This window comes from Falco biarmicus, chromosome Z (genome assembly GCF_023638135.1).
Source record: "Falco biarmicus isolate bFalBia1 chromosome Z, bFalBia1.pri, whole genome shotgun sequence".
Classification (NCBI taxonomy): Eukaryota; Metazoa; Chordata; class Aves; order Falconiformes; family Falconidae; genus Falco; species Falco biarmicus.
The window spans coordinates 74,577,682-74,597,932 of NC_079311.1; the positions used below are offsets into that span (position 1 = coordinate 74,577,682).

Below are 20,251 nucleotides of genomic sequence, written 5' to 3' on the forward strand. Positions count from 1 at the left end.
CCTTTCTCATCTCCTGTCCTCTCTCATGAGACAAGGCACCCTGTGACCTCTGAGAAAGAGCATCAGCATGCTCCAAGGGGCTGGGGCTGAAAAAACCTTCCCACATCTTGGCGTACATGGCTGGGTCTGACACAGGCGAGGTGTGCCAGGATCTTCCATGAAGACCAAGGCAAGGAAAGGAGGCGTGTGTTGTTCTACATGGAGACATGTCTACAACACAACAGAGTGAAGGAGCAGGCCTGTCCACACACAGCAGCCTTGTACCCCACAGTGGGTAAAAGATGAGGAAGGGTAGTGAGTCCTACTCAGCTACGTTAGTGGCAAACATGTGAGGCTGATGGTCCGAGGCCAGCAGCAGCAGAAGCAAGTGATACTTGAGCCAGGACAAGTGGCAACAGTGCTGCGTTGACCTGGGATCTCTGCCAGCTCCAGCAAAAGGCAGAGCTGAGATGAATGGGGCAGAGCTTTGATCCTCCTGTGCCCTGCACATTGGGAGCCCTGTTCCCAGGCAGCACCTGCATACCACCACAACACATTAATACCTTTGATTACCATGGCCTAATTTCTGTCCACCTGTGTCATGGGTGGCTGGTCACCCCACCCTCCTGAGCCCTTATTCTACAGTAGCTGATTGCACCAGCACTGGGCAAACTGGTCTCCTGGGGTAATTACAGCCAGGAGGCACCCAGTTCTGCAGGCTGTGGGTGAACCAAGGGTGTCACCACCAGTCAGACACCTGGGATGTAAGTCACACCATGATGCATGGCGAGTCCTTTCTTATGGGGTACTCAGGAGCATCCGTGTACATGCCCTGTAGCCTGGACTCTCACCAAGGACTATCATAAGCACTGTCTCACCAGGCTCCCCAAAGGGAGGCTGATATCCTCCTCCCAGTGCCAGCCAGAGACTTGACTTCCTCTGTGGCAGGGGTGAAGCAGCATCCACCCTCCCTCCCTCCTGCCTCCCATCTGGGAACCTGCCTCCCCAGCCTGCTTGCCTCATGGCCCTGGGCTCTGTGGGATTTCTGCTGGCCAAGGGGGAATAGGCCAGGCTAAGTGGGGGTTCCCCATGGGAGGTTGTTGCATGAGATGGAACCTGCCCTTTGCCCCAGCTCAGCTGTGGCACTGCTGTAGACCTGCTCTGGATCTTTCCCCTTGGCTGGAATGCACATGACTTCATGTGCGTATTTATACAACAAAGGGCAGCTGTTCCCTGGGCTCTGGGCACCGTGCTGTCCCCACCACTCACACTGACTTACCAGGATGCAATGCCCTCCTCCCTCCTTCTCGTCCACTTGCCCAACCTTTGTGGGGAGCAGCACTGCACCATGACAAGCCTGGGTCAGAGGCTGAAGGCTGGGGGGCAGCTAGCAGGTTCTCAGGGGGTTCTGCAGGGGCCACACATTGAGGAAAGGGGTGAGCAGGGGTCCAGCTCAGACCTTGGCTTTCCAGTGACCCATGTGCAAGGCAGGCTGCTTTGGGAAGGCACAGCGCTCTGCCAATGACAACCACATGGCCAGGACACAGCCAGGCATCCTGGGATGGGTCAGGCAGGAGCTGTGCCAGCTCAGGGTCACCCTGGCAGCAGCGCATCCAGGCAACATGGGTGCAACACCAGGCAGGACGATGGGGCTGTACAGCCCCCAGAAGGCTGGTTAACACCACTACCTGTGCCACCTTCCCCTCCTCCACCAGTCCACTGGTTCCATTTCACGGGGAAACAGCTGCTTGGCTTCTTCTTCCCTATTCATCAGGTTCCTTCTGGGCTCAGGATATTTTGGGCACTTCTCTGTTCCCAGTTACCCTGGGTGGTATAGGCGGTTCCTCAGGATCTGCTTTCCTCTGGAAGCTGTACAGGCTGAGAGCTGAAAAGGGGAAATGCCAAGCTCTTTAGTTAAGACCCGTGTATGGAAGGAGACACTCTTGACTCCACCAAACACATGTACTCCATCATCTGCCTATGGAGACCTGTGACATGTGCGGCCAGCACATGGGGTTGGGTGGACCATTTGAACAGGAGCAATGCTGAGAGGCTTGTGCAATGAAGGAGGTGCAGGGTGAAGCGCTTGTCTAGGAGACAGAGAGCCTCCTCTCAGGCAGCATGACAGACCACAGGCACAATATGCTGCCACTCCTGCCAGAGGGCAGATCAGGGGATGTGGGAATGGAACTCGGAGGCAGAGAGAGCATGTCAGAAGTGCTGGAATTAGTGCAGAGAGCCTGCCCTGAAAGCGGCACCTTCAGGCAGCGGGTTTGGAGCAAAGCTAGCCTGGCCTGAGATGCTGCTACAAATTTACAGTTTCCACCTCCTGGGCTTAGCCAGGTTCCCTGTCCAAGAACTAGGGTGGGACATGCTGAAGACAGCCCTGGGGATGAGAGCAAGCACGGTTGGAGCAGATGTGGAACGACTCAGAGGTCAGAGCTGGAAACCCCATTTCTGAGCACATCTTCCTCAGACCAATATGCAGCATCCCACATCCCTCCAGCCTTACTCCACCCTTCTCCCAGCTGTGAACTGCTTATGTCCAATTTTGTGTGCTAAAAATATCTTTCTGGGCTGTCAGCAAGTGTGCAGCCAGATGGGAGAGGGTTGCACTCTGAGAGTGAAGGGAAGTGGGGGTGTCTGTGGTGTAGGTGTGGGCTGCAGCACAAAGTCAGATGGGCTGGGCAGGCTGGGCTGGGGGGCCGTGGGCTGGCTGTCGCTGCAGAGGGACCCGTGTCAAGGTGGCAGTGCTGGGGCAGAGAGACTTGCTTGGCTTCCGTCCATGCTTCTGGGGAGGGGGGCATGGCAAGGGGGCATGCACAGATGGACTCAGAAAGGTGGGGAGATGCTGACTGTGGAGAACAGGCAGCAGGTCCTGCGCCCTCCCCTGGAAAGAGGCTGGCGGAGGGGAAGGAGGGGATGGTTATCCAGCCCCAGGGCCTGCCACAGCTCTGCCCAGCACCCAGCAGTGCCCTTCTGGGAGCCCTGCACCCTGCTGAGCTGTCCCCTGTCACACCTCTGCTCTCAGCCCACCTCTCCTGGGGGAGGCCAGGCCACAGGCAGACCTGGTGGCTCTGTAAGCCACCTTGGGAACAGAGGTGTCAGCCTCGGGTGGCCAGTGCCAGCAGAGGGAGTCCCTGCCTTGGCTGCTGCGGCCAAATGGGTGACAGCAAAGATGCCCCAATGCCACCCCTCTTCCAGGCCAGCGCAGATCCTTGTATACTCCCCAGATGTTTCCATCACGACCAGGCTGTCACCCTGGAGGGATCCCTCTGCAGCCAGGCACTACTGGGGCTCCCCTTGCCCTCCTTCTGCCCATAGGTCGGGGGTTCTGCCCCAGCTCTGGTGGAGAAGTGCTGTAGGGGACTGGGATGTCTGGGTTTTATTGTCACCTCAGGGAAGGGGCTGGAGGGTTCCTAAGTTCAAGGTGGCATGGTGCACTGGCCTTTTTGTCCCTGATAGCACTGCAAGAATCCTGCATTGAAGCAAGTTCAGAGCTGATGGGGTTGGGAATGTTGCTGGAGTAATGTGGAAGACCCCACAGCAGGGCTCGAGGCTGGGCTCTATCCAGCATCCTGTGGGCATTTTCCAGCTCTCTCTGCCAGAAAAGCCTCTGCTCTCCAGTAGTGCAGGCTGCAGCCCTTACTGAGGCAGATACTGCATCCTGGAGATGAAGCAGCAGCATGTGGAGATGCAGCCCCCCAGATCACACAGGGTCATGTGCTGGTGCTGTGCAGGGAGCAGACCCCTCCCTGGCCATCCTGGGGCTGGCCCTGGCTGGGTTACCCTCTCCATGCCTGATCTTGACCCACCACCTGTGGGATGACATCCCAGCATGGCCTTAGCCCACCCCCATCATCATGGCCATGTCTGATGATCCATAGGTACACCTCACACTGGGCTCTCTCAAGGACACGTACGGGGTGGGGACAGGAATAAGCACCAAATATATTTCTGTTATTTGTGAGGTCTGCGATAGGAATAGGCTTTACTGTAAGGGAATGTGGTGGGTATGCTAGCAGTGCTTTCCACAAAGTCTGATCCTCAAAAGCCACAGCTGCTTCTCCTTTCCTTGTGGTTTTGTGGATGGTTTTGAGCTCTCAATGTTCTTCCCTATCAGAAGTAAAACTGATCATAAACTGAAGGTGGTTTGGGGTTTTCTCTCTTCAATCTGAAGGTCTGAGTCCTGTTAGTTCATTGAGGACTGACCCCTTCAGGCAAGGGCCCATCCATCATGTTTACAATGATCAAATCAACTGCCCTGGGGCCTCAGCCCCATTGAGAAGAAGGTATGTGGCTGGCTGGCTTTATCATGTGAAAAAATGTAGACATCCACTGCTATAGCAGGAAATCCATATTACAAAGCATCGAAGGTGTGTTGAGATCGTTTTGTGAGACCTTGTCCGACTGCAAGGACTAGAGTGGTGTCCACAGAGTATGTGCAGCCCACACGTGATGTACTCTTGGAAAGACAGTGAGTGGCCTCACAGAGCTGGACCTTGTCACCTCCTGTTGATCATGCCATGCTAAGTTTGGATTCATGAGTTGCTGTGTTACTTGACAGTCCCTTAGAAACCTTCACTCACTTGAACTCTGCTGTGTGGTTCCCAGTAAAGTAAGGCATCATCAATTGAACTAGCAGCTCTATTACTGTGTAAGAGATAGGGATTTCAGTATTTCTTCAGCATTTTGCTAGTGCATGCTATAAACCAGACAGCAAATCTAAAAAAATGATAAATTACTAAGGGGGAAGAAAAAAACCACAGATTGCTAGGTCCCTGTGCATTTCAGGCTAGGGGAAAAGAAATACCTTTATCAGCTGCAATGGGAAGCCTCTTGCATCACATGTATTTTTGAAGCTTAGCTGTTTTCTTTCACTGTTTTTGCTTCTTTCATACGGCAAAGAGAGGCAGTGAGAGCATCCACCTCTAATGCTGGGATTTTATGAGGACATTACCCAGTGAGTGCTGACTGTGGCCATTCTCCTGAGTGCTTGCACCTTTGCTGGCTTCACAGGGACAAAAATAGCCTGGCTCCCCAAAGCCCAGGGAACTGCCAAAGAAATAGGGAGGGCATGGCTTAGTGTGGCTGCTCCCTTGCTGCAAAATTGCTAGACGACTTTACCCCATTAATCTCACAACAGCTGTACGTGAGGCAGCTGGACTTGATGTACTGATGTTCCTGTATGGATCTTAGGAGAGAGCTAGCTTCCAGAAACCCCTCAGTGTTGCTGCTCTAGTGGAGTAATGCAGCTAGATACACCAAACACTGTCCTGCAGTGCTGAGGATGGTGGTTCCTGGGAAAAGACCTGCCATGGACCTCTGGGCCAACTGGTCCTAGCCAGGTGATGAGGAGCACCCTGGGTGACAGCACCTGTTCCCAGGACCATAAAGCAACCTTGCTCCTCTGTCCAGGGATACAGAGAGAGGATGTATAAACCACAGAGTTGACAGAGGGGCTGCCCAGGACAGCTGCAACAGCACAGGCAGCCAAAACTCATGGAAGCTTGAAGCCCTGCAACAGTGTGTGAGCTGAAAAAGGGCTCAGACAAGAGCTTGGTGGTGACATCTTCAGGGACAGGAGACTGGGCGAGTATGAACGAACCAGCCTTGGGATTATGGCCCAAAATCAGGAGCATCCAGGGAATTCCCTACCACACCCAAAGACCCTGCCTGACCTAGCCAGAGACAGGAATAAGTCTTCTCCATGCAGCTCCAGGAAGACCTTTTTACCCCCAGGACTGTTTGCACTGTCCAAGTCAAGGCACTTCACATCCTAGAAAGCATTGAGAAAGTGTAGCTCAGAGCAGGGTAGCAGGAAAGGTTTGGAGGAGAAGGGAAACAAGCCACATCTGGCTGGTTCAGAAACTTGGTCAGATCTGAAAGGTCTGTTGGTGGGGTTCAACAGCAAGATTGTTGCAGTTGGGTCAGTTTAAGGTAATGAGTAGAGAGATTTCAAGGCAAAAGTGATTCATGATGAAAGAGCATCGTGGGGTGGGCTTGGGCAGGTGAGCCAGGGGTGTTTTAGTCAACATCCACCACAGGATCTGGAGGGAGAGAGGAGTGAGACAGACCTGAGAAGTTTTTGGAAGGGTCTGTGGGAGCAGGGCTATGGGACCCTGAGGTAGCCAGTAAAAGGGCTGGACTGAGGCACCCAGGAGACCCCATTGAGCTTGGACCCACTGCCTGCAGGCAGATGGGTGAGGAGCAGCCCTGCGGCCGGTGGGATACTCTCTTTCCGAAGAGGAAGTTTCTTGCACCACATGTGATTTCCCTGTGTAGCTGTTTCATTTCTGTGTCTGCACCTCTCCTGCACTGGATTACACAGATACCTTCACTGAGTAGCTCAGACTGAGTCCTGCCCAGGAACTTTGTGCCAGCATGGCCCTGCAAGGGCTGGCTCTGGCCTTTCTCCTGGTCCTTGCTCCTGTGCTGCTTGCGTGGGAACCAAAGGACTCTGGTCCCAAGAATCATGGGGAACCCAAGGAAGCAGGTAACGGTGGGTTGTGCCTCTCTTAGAGAAAAGGTTTTGATGCTCCTCTACCTGCACATTTATTATGTGGCTTTACCTCATTGAGCCCACAATGGCTGCGTTGGGGAGGTCTGAAGCTGGTGTCTGCATCAATCCTGAGACACTGGGGCATCCGTCAGGTTGTGGTGGGGTGAAGTTTTTTTGGGGGATGGAGGGAAGCAGGTCTCAGCGTGGGAGCTGCAATGTCTCTCTGGGGAGCAGGTGGTATCCCTGAGAGCAGAGGGGTGGCCAGTTCTCTGCATGGCAGACAGATGAAGCTGGGGCAATCAGAGCAGTGGTGGCCTTCCTGGGGCAATCCGGACAGCATCTCTATTGCAGAAGGCAGCGACAGTGGTGGTGTTCAGGAAAGATGTGGGGAGCTGTGAGATGAATCCCTGTGTCAGCTGGGATGCCTGCTGTGTTCTGTAGTCCCTGAGGAGGTTGGGGGAGCTGTAGTTCAGGGGGGTTGTTCTTTAACAGCATTTTTGTGCTCTTTCTTTGTGTCAGGAGCACTAGCGGCACCTCCTGGGTCTTCCTCTGGAGAATATGGGCTTTCCTATGGAGACTGTGTGCTGTGTCCTGGGGTTGCCAGTACTTGTTGAGATCCCCATGGGATACAGTAGAATGGCTGGCCTTTGCACCAGGGGCTAGGGGGGTTGAGGTGTGAGTCATCCTCTCTGCAGGAAACTGGAAGAAGAAGTGGCTTGCCAAGTCATTGGATGAGTCACATTACCATGTTGCTGGTGGCTGGAAGGATGCTGCCATTCCAGCAGTGGGCAGCCCTCAGCTCTCCAGAGCAGGATAGAGCCTGTTCCCCTTGAACCATCAGCAGCTCCTGCCCCATTCTCCCATTCCTCAAGCCTGTCACTGAGAAACTGTCTTGATAGTCACAGTTCTCCCCTTGTTGGCCTGAGGAACCCCAGCTGGAGGAGGCTGTGATGGGCGCAGTAGAGACATTGGTTTCAAGTGGCTGGGGAAGATTCCTTGGAGTTGTGTCTGCAGAAGAGGTGTGGGACACCAAATTGAGGTTCTGGCTATTACCCTCCACCATGGCACCGGCAGCACTGAAGGATGCTGTTGGAGTCTGGATTATGGTTAGCCCAGCAGAGCTTCCCGCAGGGGCAGAGCTTGCTACCACCTGTCTGCAGAGGAAAGCTGTGGTGTCAAGCCAAGCTCCCTTGAGGGCTTTTGCTGTGTTATTCAAGCATCATCAAGTAAACACATCTGCCATAGACGTGTGCTTTTTCACTTTCTCTTGGTGACCTGTGCCCTTGCTAGCTGGGCATAGCCATCAACATCTGAATGACCTGCATGCACTTTCTAGACCGGACCTCAACCACAAGGGCTTGTGTTACTTGCTACACTGCCTATGGCCCAGTTTTCTCACCGTCCTCTCCCCACTGGGGACTGCATGAGACAGCCTCATGCTCGATCATATTCACTTGCTACATCCCCTCCTGTACCTTTGCCTTGGCAGCCGTTTCTTCGCTGGCTCTTTTTGTTGATTCTACTCCCTTAGGAGTGCAACCTGCTTGGCTCTGTGTCCTCTTGCATCGTGGGCCACCATCAGATTCCTGATGGAGGCAGGCTGTGTTGTTCCTGCATCCTCCGTCCTCCTTCTGTGCAAGGGTGTTTCTGCCTAGCCTTTCAGATTGTAGAGCATCTCAGGGACAGGCAGCCTTTGGGACCTGTTTCCTACAAGTACCAACAGGAAAAAACCATTCCTTCCCACAGGTGGGTATCTGCTCTTTGAAGCATGGTTCATTCTCCTGCAGCACAGGGACCTCCTCTCCTCGTGTCCCTGGTCAAATGCTTGGTGCTGGGCAGGTAGCCCAAACTCTGATGGGGTAGGAAGGATCCTGGATGTCATTCTGGGGCAGGAGTGTGAGGGAATGTGTGAGGCTTCAGAGCGGTTGATTGATGGGGCAGCAGAAGGTGTGTGCTGGGGATGCATAACTAGGCTCAGACTGGGTTGAAGGGTTCGTCTGTCAAGGCTTCTGGCTGTCAAGCGTGTGATCTGAGGGTGCTGAAAGGGATCCACCTGCAGGGGAAGAAGTTTCCTATCTGGAAAGCACATGTGGTCCCAAAGGACAGGGGTGGTGGCCATTGTCCTTTGCAGTGGAGGGACAGGGTGCATGATGGAGATGATGGTGTGAAAACCTGCTACAAGATAAGGGGAGTGTGGTGATGCTGGTGTTCTAGTGTAAGGGATTGCAGCCTCATGAGTGCTGCCTGCCAGCAAGCAGACAGTTGTAGAGAGATGTGCAGCTGAAGAGGGCTGTGTCATCCTATTTTAGGGGAGGCCACCTGCTACCCTGATACCTTCTCATGCACCTGGTTTGTGCTGGGTGAGCAAATCTAGGGGACATGCCTACCAAGGCACAACAAAGCAGTCCCGTGTTGGGTGAAGTGCAGAGAAAAGGCTGGGTGCATGGGGTGGGGTGTGAGCTTTGTGGCCAGTGCTGTGAATTTACATGTGGAGGTCTGAGGACAGGCTGCTGGCAGCTGCCTCGAGGGCCAGAGGTGGGAGGGTGAGCAATGCCAGCATAGACCCTCTGGCTCTGGCTCTCCCCCAGCTCCTGTCTCTGGGGGACAGAGCGAAGGGAGAGCAGCAGCCCCCGCGCTGCTGGATCCCTCTGGCCGGGACCCCTCCACAGCACCTGTGTGGGCAGGAGGGCCACCGGGTAACCCGCCCGCTCCGCACCTGAGGGTGCAAGGAGTATTAATGTCCCTGGGGTCCAGGGCCGCATCCTGGGAGGTGCCCATCTCTGCCACCCCTCTGAAGGGAGGGGGACCAGCAGCCCTCTGTATGGGGCCTCCTCCCCCCCGAGGACACTGCTGGAGCCCAGCGGTGCTCGGGGCTCTCCCTCACGGCCTTTGCACACAGGAAGGTGTGAAGTTCCCTCCGACTGGGACCCCAGGCTGCAGTTCACCCCGGAGCAGAGCAGCTACGCCTTGAACGATTCGGTGCAGCTGAGCTGTGCTGGGGAGTATGTGCCATCGGTCCCCCACATCAGATGCGTTTCCAGAGGGATGCAGGCCTTGTGGAACGGGACTGCTACCTGCAAGGGTAAGCATAGCCCCCATCACCCTGACCCGGGGTCCTGCCCTGGGGGCAGACCCCCCGTGACATGGTCGTGCTCCAGCCTCACCTGGTGACAGGCCAGCAGCGGGAGATGCAGACGCTTTGGCTTTCTCCACTGTCCTGGCAGTGTCTGGGCATCTTCTATCTCAGTCCCTTGCTGCGGGCAGCTGCCAGGTCTGTGCTCCTGGGGAGGGGTTCCAAGGGGGAAGCCTTGCTGGCCAGCGTCTTCTGGCTCCAGATGGAGAGCTGCAGCTGCGAGGCTGGGAGGAGGAGGAGGAGCAGTTAGAGGGCTGCAGCTTGAGGCTTCGGCTCTTTGAGCTGCACGAGAGTCCCGTGTTCCCCTGGGAAGCCTCTCTGAGGGTTGGGTGAGCTCTGGTGGGGGAGGCTGTCACTGCTGCACTGTTCAGCTGGACACGAGGGGGGCCAAGAGAACAGGGTGTCAAGCACCCCATGCGTAGCTGGAACCCAGGGAAGGCTTGGGAGTCCTGGAGATAGGGGTGATGACAAGCCCTGTGCCCCTGGACAGTGCCTGCACACGCGGTGCTCCCAGAGGCGCTCCCTCGGCTCTGTGTCAGGGTGAGTGGTCAGAATCATGGGGAGGAGAGAGCTGTCCCAAGCCTCCTCTTGTCACCTCCCCAAAATACCCCTCACCCAATCTTACCTCTGATGGACACATGCCAACGGCCTGTTTGGTGGGACCCAAGACCCCAGAGGGCACCAGTGCTTGGGCATGACAAACAGAATGAGGAAGTGACTCTGAGCTGCAGCGGTGGTTTCCAGCCACCCTTCACCCACGTCCAACGTGCAGGGGAGCTCAGCCACTGAACTACTCTGCATCTGTAAATGGAGATGCGTGGCTCAGGAGGAAAAGCAGTGATGCCGGGGTCCCCATTCGGGGAAACATAGTGTACATGGGTAAGCAGGGTGTCAGGAGGTGCCTCCTAAGGAGCTTCTGTGGTCAAATCCCACCCCATTCATCCATCTCTGAGCACTGACCATCACCACTGTGGACAGGGATGCGCTTCTGATGCCTGATCAGGGCCACTCAGGTCTCCCTGTTTCTGATACCTGGGACCTTTCCTCAACTGAATTCTGGCACATCCTCATCCACCACCTTCCTGGTCAGGCCCCAGCCCTGGCTGACCCTCACCCACAAGGAGAGCTCCATCCTAACAAGCCCCACTGAGGGGTCACATCCTGTCAGATGGGTGCGTCACCTTCCCTCTCCCTTCAGGGACCAGAGGAATTGCTGGGGATTGCTGATACCCCACCACCTACCCCTGACCCTCCTCAAAACATCCTGACCCAACTAACACCCACTTTCACCTCTACCAGAAATGTGCCAAAGGCCCCGCTGGGACTCAAGGCTCCGACTGACACCAGACCAGAAAAATTACAGGAAGAACGAAGAAGTGATGCTGAGTTGCACTGATGGTTTCCAGCCAACCTTCACCCATGTCAAATGTGCGAGGGAAGTGCAGTCCATCAGTCACGGGAAACCTGTATACAGAGAGGTTTGGAATGGAAGGGACAGCAGAGGCAGATGGATCAACATTCAGCCCATGTTAAATGTGGAGTGCATTGGTAAGGGAGGCATCAGGAGCTCTCCTGACTGCCCCACTCTGCCCTTCTTGAGCTGTCCTCCAGCTGTACCTGCACGGGAGGTTCCAGGCTGTCTGCCTGCCTGGGGAAATTGTATATGCCGCTGAAGGCGGTGTTAAGGCAGCCCCTGAGCCTGCCCTGTTCCTGCCCCAGGGCTCTCGGGAGCCTTGGTGGGAGGTGGCTGGTACCAGCCTCTGTTTCTCAGTGTCCCACAAGGAAGGGGCTTTGGAATTGAGGTAGGGGGTAGTGGACAGAGCTGCCCATGCCAGGCAAAGAGCCCAGTATGCAGGGCTCCAGGCTGTGGTTTGTGGGTGGCTGGGATGTTCCTGGTCAAGGTGTGTGGGTGGCGTGGGGTTCCCTGAGGGCTTCTGGCAAGAGCATGTGCAAAGAAGACATGGGCTACAGCGCTGTAGGTCTGACAGGCATTTGTGGCGCAGGTCGTTCAGGGTTTGGGGGATCACAGGACTCTGCTCCCTGTGTCCTCTCAACCTGTACAGGCAGGGCAAAGTCCTGGCCTCCTCTTCATGTGTTGGTCTCCCCTCCCAGTCTCTGCTGCATGCTATCATTGCAGCAGACAGCTTTTGGGTTCAGGCTTTGTTGCCTTCTCAGGTGGATTCAACATGTTGTCCTCCATGAGGGATGAACAGGGCACCAAGATCAAATGCTGGTCCATCAGTCTCCATGCAAATGCGAGTCCCTTGTGGGTGCTCCCAGTCCCTAGAGCTCCAGCTCCTCCTGGCCTTTTCCCAGAGGCGTAGGGGAAGCAGCATAGAGCCCTTCTTGGCCTCGTCCCCTCGCTGAGGATGTGGTGTGGGAGGGCTGCTATGTATGGTGATCTGGAGCTCCATCCCTCACCCTGCTGTGCCAGCAGTGGGATCCCCTACTCCATCCCCTGGCATGCCCTGTGGGGCCACCATCTGCCCTGCTAAAGCCTTCCCATCTTGTTGGTGCAGAGAAATGCCAGAAGCCCCAGTGGGACCCCAAGTTTATCTTTGACCAAGATCAGGACACCTTTAACCCAAATGAAGTGGTGAAGATGAGATGCCCTGAGGGGCACTGGCCTCCTCCCATGGAGATCAAATGCATGAAGCTGGACCCAGAGGAAGGCTCCATGATTCCTCAGAGCAGCTGGTTTGTAAGGAACAGCACAGGTCTCTGGCACCGTGTGAAGGGGAGCTTGACCTGTGTGGGTAAGTGAGCAAACCAGCAACACTCTCAGTGCTCAGTCTGTTCTCCCCAGGCAGGGAGAGCAGTGCTGCATGTGTCCTACAGTATTAGTATCCTGTGTTTGGGGTGGTCAGGGCATGGCGCAGGCATTCACTCCAGAGAAAACTTCTGCTGATGCACCCCAGGTTTGTGTCCCCACTGCTGGCAGCTGGGGCACCCTGCACAGTGCTGAGGGGGACATGCCCTTGCTGCTGTGTGTAGTGTGCCGGGCAGTGTGTCCAGGCAGTCAGATAGGTCTGCTTGGAGAAGATAACGATAGCCGAGAAGCAGGAAGACAGGGACCTGCTCTGAATGCTGGGTTTGTTGAAAGGGACAAGTCACCAGATCAGGTGCTAGCCCCAGGGTGGAAGCTGCATACAAGTGCTTGCTCTTACCCTCCCACACAACCACTGCGGCACCCAGAGTACCCCTGGGAATGTTCCAGGGCCAGAGGAAGGCTCAGGCAGTGCCGGAGTGTGGTCTGCAAGAAGGCGGGATGACCTGATCCCCACTGTGCTGGGGACACGCTAGTGAGGGAGCGGTGGGGATGATGGAGGTTGGATGGAAGGCTGGGAGGGGAAGGGAAGGGAGTGACCCTCTCGCAATGTTTCCTTCACAGATGTCCTCCAGGTTGTCCCTGAGACCTTGGAGATTTCAAGCACCAGCATCAAACTGAACTGGACCTGCAGGCTGCCTGACACCTGCCAGCACATTCGGGCCACATGCCGGCTGGAAGAGCCTTCCTCCCCTCCCTGTGAAGCTGAGGAGGTGAAGGGAGAGGAGCTGCTACGTGGCTGGAAGGGAACATTTTCCTGTCCACCTCTGCAGCCCTTCACTGTCTACACCGTCACCATCTCACTGCCACCCAGCACGATCCTGTACACACGGCTTCTGAGGACAAAGGAAACGGGTATGCTTACACGAGATGTAAAGGTGCCCTTTGCCTGGCAGCTCAGCCTGATCATCTGCTCCCTGCAGTGATGGTCCTGGGATCAGGGCTACTTAGATCCCGTGGGGCTGTGGGGAAGGGGCTGTGCAGGGCCCTGGAGCACAGCATGTCCCCCCCTCACTCTTCCCTTCCTCATTGCTGCTGCTGTGGCTCATGCAGCCTTTGTGGGGGAAAAATCCTTGCTGGCCGCATGTGTGATCCCATCCTCCTGCTCTTCCAGTGCCGGACAAACTGGAGAAGCTGAGGCTGGATCCCAACACAGGGTCCCTCAAGTGGAAGGCACTGCCCTCCTGCAAAGGGGAGATCATTGGATACCAGGTACCAGGGGACCACAGAGTCCCCGTGGTCACCCTTACCTTGCCAGGCACCTCCTTGCCTGGAGCTCTGTGGAGACAGCCTGGGGAGAGGTGTGAGCCTTCCTCAGCCAGGGTCCACCAGCTCTACAGCACTGTAGTTGTTCTGGTGGAGTCAGGTCCCCTCCTGTACCCAGCCAGCTGTAGCACCCCTCTCTCCAGAGCTGCCCAGAGCAGGAGTGGGAGGTTGGTGCTGCTCCCAACCAGCTCCCTGTCCTTTCTCTAGCTGAACATCACGGCCAGGAGAGCACATGATGGCAGCTTCCTTGAATTCAAGCAAGTGTTGGTGAATCAGTCTGTCACCAAGTACACGCTGCCTCATCAGGCACCTGGAAGCAAATATTTGGTGACAGTGCAGGGCCTCACGGCAGCTGGTTCTGGGGCTGCATCACTGCTGGAATTTCAAACCTACGTCTCAGGTAATGTTTTTTCTGCCCTGAGTCTGGCTGAGGTGGTCTCCTGGGAGCAAGTGCTGAGCATGGATCAGCTTCCAGAGCTGTGTGTGTACCCCTCCTGTCCCCACCAAGACAGAGGCAGGGAACATGGGCCCCCTGAGAGCCTGACTCAGCAGTGGGGGCTGTGGGGCTGGGTGAGTCCTGCTTTGAGGGGGTCCATCATCTTGTCCCCAGAGCTGCTGCATTGCTTCAACCCCTGTTTGTGCCTGCAAGAACAGAGGGGGGCCCTCCACTCTTCCACCAAAGAAGACGATACCCATCCCTGCTTTTGGGTACACTTGGGGCTCAGGGTCATGGGGTCTGTGAGTCCTCTTGCTGTGCACAGCTTGATTGAGTGGGCTTCCATATCCCCCGACTATGTACAGGAGATGGGCCTCCAAGGCCTCCCTCCTTCTGCCTTGCCCAGCATATGTGAAGGCAAGGGAAGGCTGTGCCTCGCTGCCCATCCCTGCAGCAGCCAGGACAGCAGAGCCTGGACACACGTGTCTACACATATGCACATGCCCAATGCCAAGGTCGGGGTCATTGCTGACGCATGGCCCAGGCTGTGGCACACACTCCCAGCTGTGTGTTAGTTGCAGGGCAGCCTCTGGACTTGTGGCCTGGGCTGGTGGTCATTGTGGTGGTGGTGGTGGTGCTGGTCCTCCTGTCTGCAGGGATCCTGTGGCTTGTGCTGTCCAGGTGAGTAGGCAGGAGACTTGGAGCTGCTGCTCTGCCTCAGGCCATGCTGTGCTGTGGGGTGGCTGGGGATTGAAAGGGCTGATCCCACCCTTCTGCAGGTGCAGAGGATGCAGCTGCGTGGTTCTACCATAGCAGGGCTCCTGGCTGGGGCTCATAAGCATTTTCCGTGGGGCTGGAGCAGGAACCATGTGTGCTCAGGGACCCCCCAGCTTCTTGGTGTTGCAGCCACCGCTGCTATCTCCTGGAATCTTGGTGGGCAATGCCTGCCAGGTCATGAGTGGCCCAGAGGGAGGGTGTGCAGAGCCCTCCATGCCTCTGCCGCTGGGTTCAGCAGGGATTTGGGTCAGGTCAGCTTCTCCCCTAACTCAGGACCACCCTTTGCCTTCCCAGGAAAAGAAAAGCCTTGCCCAGCAAAGCTGAGGATGACCATTATACAGGTAGGATCCCCACCACAGAGATGGCTGTAAGGCTGGGGTTGGAGTTGGATGGGGAGCAGGTCTATTGTAGAAGAGCCTGTTGTGACCCCGGGGTGGTTTCAGGCAGCCCACCTGCCTCTGGGTGACCTGCCAGAGCAGTGTGTCCCACACTATCCCTTGGCTATCCCCAGCCAAGAGCCTTCTCCTTCTGCCTCTTCCAGCAGCTCTGGCTGGTGTCCCCCTGCAGGGCCAGTAAGGGTTGGGACCTGCCCCTCATGCTTGCCCTGCTCAGGGGAGCAGCACCCTGCCAGTGTTTGTCCCAGGGTGTCCCACAGCCTCCAGCGCTGCTGCCTGTCTGGGTCTGCCCTGCTCCTTCTCCTGCGGCCCCTGGTCCCTCAGACTGTTTCTGTTGTGTTGTCCCCCCAGAGCTTCAGCCTTATGAGAATCTGGATACTTACTGCATGATAAGAGAGACTCTTCTGGCAGTGGAAGACGCGGGTAGGAAATGTATTGCCCTGCCTGTGTTCCCACACATGTCAGGGACAGGTTGGAAAATGGCAGTTGTGATGATGTGAACTCTCCATGCTGCTGAGGGTACACAGCAGCTTCTGCCCTGGGTGTCCTTGGTCTCTGCAGGTAAAGGTGGCTGGTCTGGAGAGCTGTTGCCCAAGACCCTGCCTACCCCGAGGTCCTCAAGAAAGTCAGAGCAATGAGGGAGAGAAGATGGAGCAGATGTCTGTGGCTCAGTGCTGATGGCAATTCCCATATCCCCTTCTTGAGGCTTGGTCCTCCACCACTGGAAGCAGGGCCCAGTCTGTGCTGGATTATTGCTCCCCCTTCAATTTGCTCCCTTATCAGGCTCAACTGTCCTCTGTCACAGAGCAGGAGCATCCCAAGGCCTGGGATGACCTGCTTGTGCCAGCAAGGACATGTTCTGGTAGTCCTCCAGCATCCTGGAAAAGCTGCCTGACCCTCATCCTGTTGCCCTGCAACTGTCCTCTAAGACTGAAGCAACTCTCTGGGTCCCAACCCCTCTTTCCCCACTCTGAATCCCCACATCCATCTAGACCTCCACCTCTGCTTGAGTTTGGCCCAGTCACACTGTCCTTGCAGCTGTGCTGCTGTGTCCAAAAAACCAATAAATTGTTCTGGTTTGCAGGGGATGCTTGCCCCACAGCAGCTCTCATCTTTGTCTTGGTTCCTCCCTGTTTTGTGTGTGAAAATCCTATGAATCTTCATGGAGGATGGACTAGGCTTTTCCAGACCCAGGTAGCCCTGAGGAAGCACACCTGAGAAATGGCGTGCTCCCAGTGCAATGCTTTGTGTTGCTCTTTCCCTCCTCCCCATCCTACAGGTAGTACAGTCCCAGCCACACCTAGCTGGACCTCTGTGTCCATCTGTGACACCTTCTGTGGGTCCTGGTGCTTATTTCCCATTTTGTGAGGTGCAGTTGACCCTGGCCCTCCTGGGAAATTCCCATCCTGCAGCCTTTGGATCTACTCATCTCAGTGACTGCTGCTGCCTCAACGTGGCCACCAGCAGCCACTGCCTATCCTGCATTACGGGATGCTGGTGCCCAGTGCAGCTTGGAGGTTGAGCAACAGCCTGCAGTTCCTCCTTGGTGACAAGCACACTGCTTGAAGATGGGGCAATTGACCACCATCTCTTCTCCAGCCTTTTTATTGGCCTGGGATGACCTACATGTGACAGTAAAGACATGTTTTGACAGTCCTTCATATGAGCTGTCCGATCAGCACCGTTATACATGCAGCTGGGCACTTGGACAAAACATCTCCTTCAGTGGAATTTCATTGGTGTGACCTGCATTCCTGATGGAGCTGCTCTCGATAGGTGCTGGGAAGAGAGGGAAAGAGGGGGCTTAACAACTATATTGGGTCTGGCTGAGCCCCCCAGCAGCCCTCATAGTGCTGTGCTTTGTGCTGATAGCAAGAAAGGCGGTGATAACACACTGGTGTTTGGGCTACTGCTGAGCAGCACTCACACAGCATCTAGGCTGTCCCTCCAACATTCCCCCCTCACCAGCAGGCTGGGGGTGGGCAGGATCTTGCATAATTTTTGGTTTTGCTTTCATTAAACTGCCTTTATCTTGACCCACAAGGTTTCTTCATATTATTTTCTTATTTTCTGCTGAGCAGGGTAGAGATAGAGCTGCTTGGTGGGCAGATGGCATCCAACCAAGGTCAGCCCACCACAGTCCTTTCTGGCACCCAATGTCAAGCTTGAGACAGCGGCAGTTGTATACAAAGTGAGCCATAGCTGTGGTAGTTATCAAGTGGATCAAGTGCAAGCTCCTGTGTGGGTCATGGAGTCTGCTAGGTGGACGGCTTATCTCTATTTTGCGAAGTTTGGGAACGAGTCAAGGGAAACAACGGCTGTGTGCTTTGCTCTGACATAGATGGCCTTTCTGCGCTGTGGGAGTGATTTTGTGGGGGGGGTGAAGGAACTTGGGGCTGAGCTAGCACAAACAATGACAATGTGCTTTGCCCTGGCATTGATGCCTTTGCTGTCCTAGGGTAGCTATCTTGTGGAGAAGATGAGGGAATACACCTGCCTCTCCGTGCCCAGGACTGATGTGGATGGTTTTGTTATGCGGGGTCCTGAGGTCCTGGCTCACCCTTATGTGAGCTGTTCAATACTGTTACTAAATACTGTTGGCATATTATGGGTTTTGTGGACTTTGGTCTCACCCCGGTGTAAGAGGAGACAACTTCTGTGTGAGGCAATACAGAAATGTGCCCTGAGACGGCGGTCCCGGGGTGGCAATGTGTGTGGAAAGATTTAGGCAGATTCCTAGGATGGGCATCACTTCCCATAGCCAGGGGCTTTGCACCTGATGGATGCACTCTGTGCTGGGTAACCAGCTGGCTGGGTGGCTGAGCCCAGAGAGTGGTGGGGAATGGAGCTACATCCAGCTGGTGGCCGGTCACAGGTGGTGTTCCCCAGGGCTCGGTGCTGGGGCCAGTCCTGTTCCGTATCTTTATCAGTGATCTGGACGAGGGGATCTAGCACACCCTCACCAAGTTCACAGGTGACCCCCAGCTGGGGGGAGCATTGATCTGCGGGAGGGCAGGAGGCTCTGCAGGGGGGTCTGGGCAGGCTGGAGCGATGGGCCCAGGCCAGTTGTGTGAGGGTCAACCAGGCTCAGTGCCGGGTCCTGTCCGTGGGTCACACCAGCCCCCACAGCGCTGCGGGCTGGGGGCAGGGGGCTGGGAACTGCCTGGGGGGAAAGGGCCTGGGGGGGCTGGTCGGCAGCCGGCTGGGCATGAGCCCCCCGTGTGCCCAGGTGGCCAAGGAGGCCGGCAGCATCCTGGCTGGTGCCGGGAACAGCGTGGCCAGCAGGGCCAGGGCAGTGCTGTCCCCCTGCTCTGGGTGCTGGCGAGGCCGCCCCTCGACTCCTGTGTTCAGGTTGGGCCCCTCACTGCCAGGGGGACGCAGAGGGGCTGCAGCGTGTCCAGAGACGGGCAGGGGGCTGGGCTAAGGCTCCGGTGCTGGGCTAATGGGGCCAATGATCAGCAACTGTGAGGCAAAGAAGCCCAACAGCTGGGATCCCTTGCTAGAACCTGAGGATCCGGGAGAAGCATTGGAAAAGAGGCAGCAATCTGCAGTCTCTGGAGACAGCTCCTTTCAGGTGTGAGGGCGAGAGATCCATTCAAGGAAGCTCTCACGAACTCCCCAGGAAAGTGGACTACTGCACATGAAGGCATCCAGTACCTGAGGGAACTAGCAGTACTAGCAGCCATCTACAACGATCTAGACAATGAGGAGGTCTCCAAAGATCCAGAGGATGTCCTGTGCACACGGGCCATGTGAGGAAGGTGATTCAAAGTGCCCCGATATCACATTCTAACAGCTTGGCAGCGATGTATTGCCTGGGTATGGGTACACCAGCTGTGGAGAAACTGTCTTCTTGGCTCCAAAACTTGGAAGAACATCTCTGCGCTCCCTCATCCCTACGGGCCAGCACCTTGGCTGTCAGGGGCGCCCCAAGAAACGCGTGCTCTGCTGCCCCAACCAGAGGGAAAGGGAGCCCCAGGCACGTGCCGCACGGTGCACTGTGGTTCTGCCTGCGTGAGCAGGAGAGGACATGAGGAGGTGGGATGGTGAACCCACCTTTAAGCGGGAAGCCTGTGTTAATGAACCGAGAGGGAAGACGGCTGTTAAGAAGGGGTCACCCACGAGAGCTGTCGGCACAGTGGCTGCAGAGACACAAGAAGGTAATCAACGGTCTGCCAGACACAGAAGAACTGAGGTCAGCTCTCCTGATCCTGGTGAGGGGACTTCTGGTCCGGCACTGCAAGGGTCAGACAGTGAGTACTCTGAGCAGGAACAGGAATGGAGGGTCCCTGCCTTCAGGCAGGTGGAGGAAAGGGGTGACCGGGTATACTGGGCCATGTGGATTCGATGGCCTGGCACATCAGAGCCACAGAAGTATAAGGCTTTGGTAGCCACTGGTGCGCTGCCTGCCTGCCGATAGGATGTAGAGAATAACATATTTTGTTTTCCTTTGCTTCCACATGCGTGACATTTGCTATTGCTTCATTAAACTGCCTTTATCTTGACCAACAAGTGTTTTTTTCATCTTATTTTCTGCTGAGGACAGCAGTGATAGAGCAGCTTGGTGGGCACCTAGCATCCAGCCAAGGTCAACCCACTGCAGCCCTGTGTGACTACTGCTGGGAGAGCAAGGGGAATACACTGAATTTGGATATGGGGAAACAGAGGGTTGGTCTGTGCTCCTGCCACCTCCTGGGATGCCCTGCTCCCCACTGTGTATCCTTGTACCTCATCAGACCCAGGGCTATCAGACTCTTCCTGCTCTGACCAGACAAATGATAAAGACACATGGCTGGAGGGGGCTGCCTGCCCCCCCAGCTCCTGCCCAGTCCCCTCATTGCCATCACGGGTTCATGTTCCCTCCGGGGTTCTGAGCTGTCTGCACCTTGTTGGAGCAAGGCCATGAGCTGGGCTTTTGTGGCCTGGAGCTGTGGCT

The 20,251-nt window shown here is 55.9% G+C and overlaps 1 protein-coding gene and 1 long non-coding RNA gene across 2 annotated transcripts; both read left to right on the plus strand.

The window, feature by feature from the left end:
• The first annotated feature begins 6,363 nt into the window (after nt 1–6,363).
• Nucleotides 6,364–13,367, plus strand: LOC130142208 (uncharacterized). The gene is made up of 4 exons (XM_056323700.1): nt 6,364–6,475; nt 9,381–9,563; nt 12,134–12,370; nt 13,006–13,367. Exons 1-4 carry the CDS (start codon nt 6,364–6,366, stop codon nt 13,365–13,367), a joined length of 894 nt encoding a protein of 297 aa, XP_056179675.1.
• Nucleotides 13,368–14,716: 1,349 nt separating this feature from the next.
• LOC130142331 (uncharacterized) lies at nt 14,717–15,741 on the plus strand. The gene is made up of 3 exons (XR_008819358.1): nt 14,717–14,824; nt 15,215–15,261; nt 15,667–15,741. It is a non-coding gene; the product is annotated as an uncharacterized LOC130142331 (long non-coding RNA).
• Nucleotides 15,742–20,251: the final 4,510 nt, after the last annotated feature.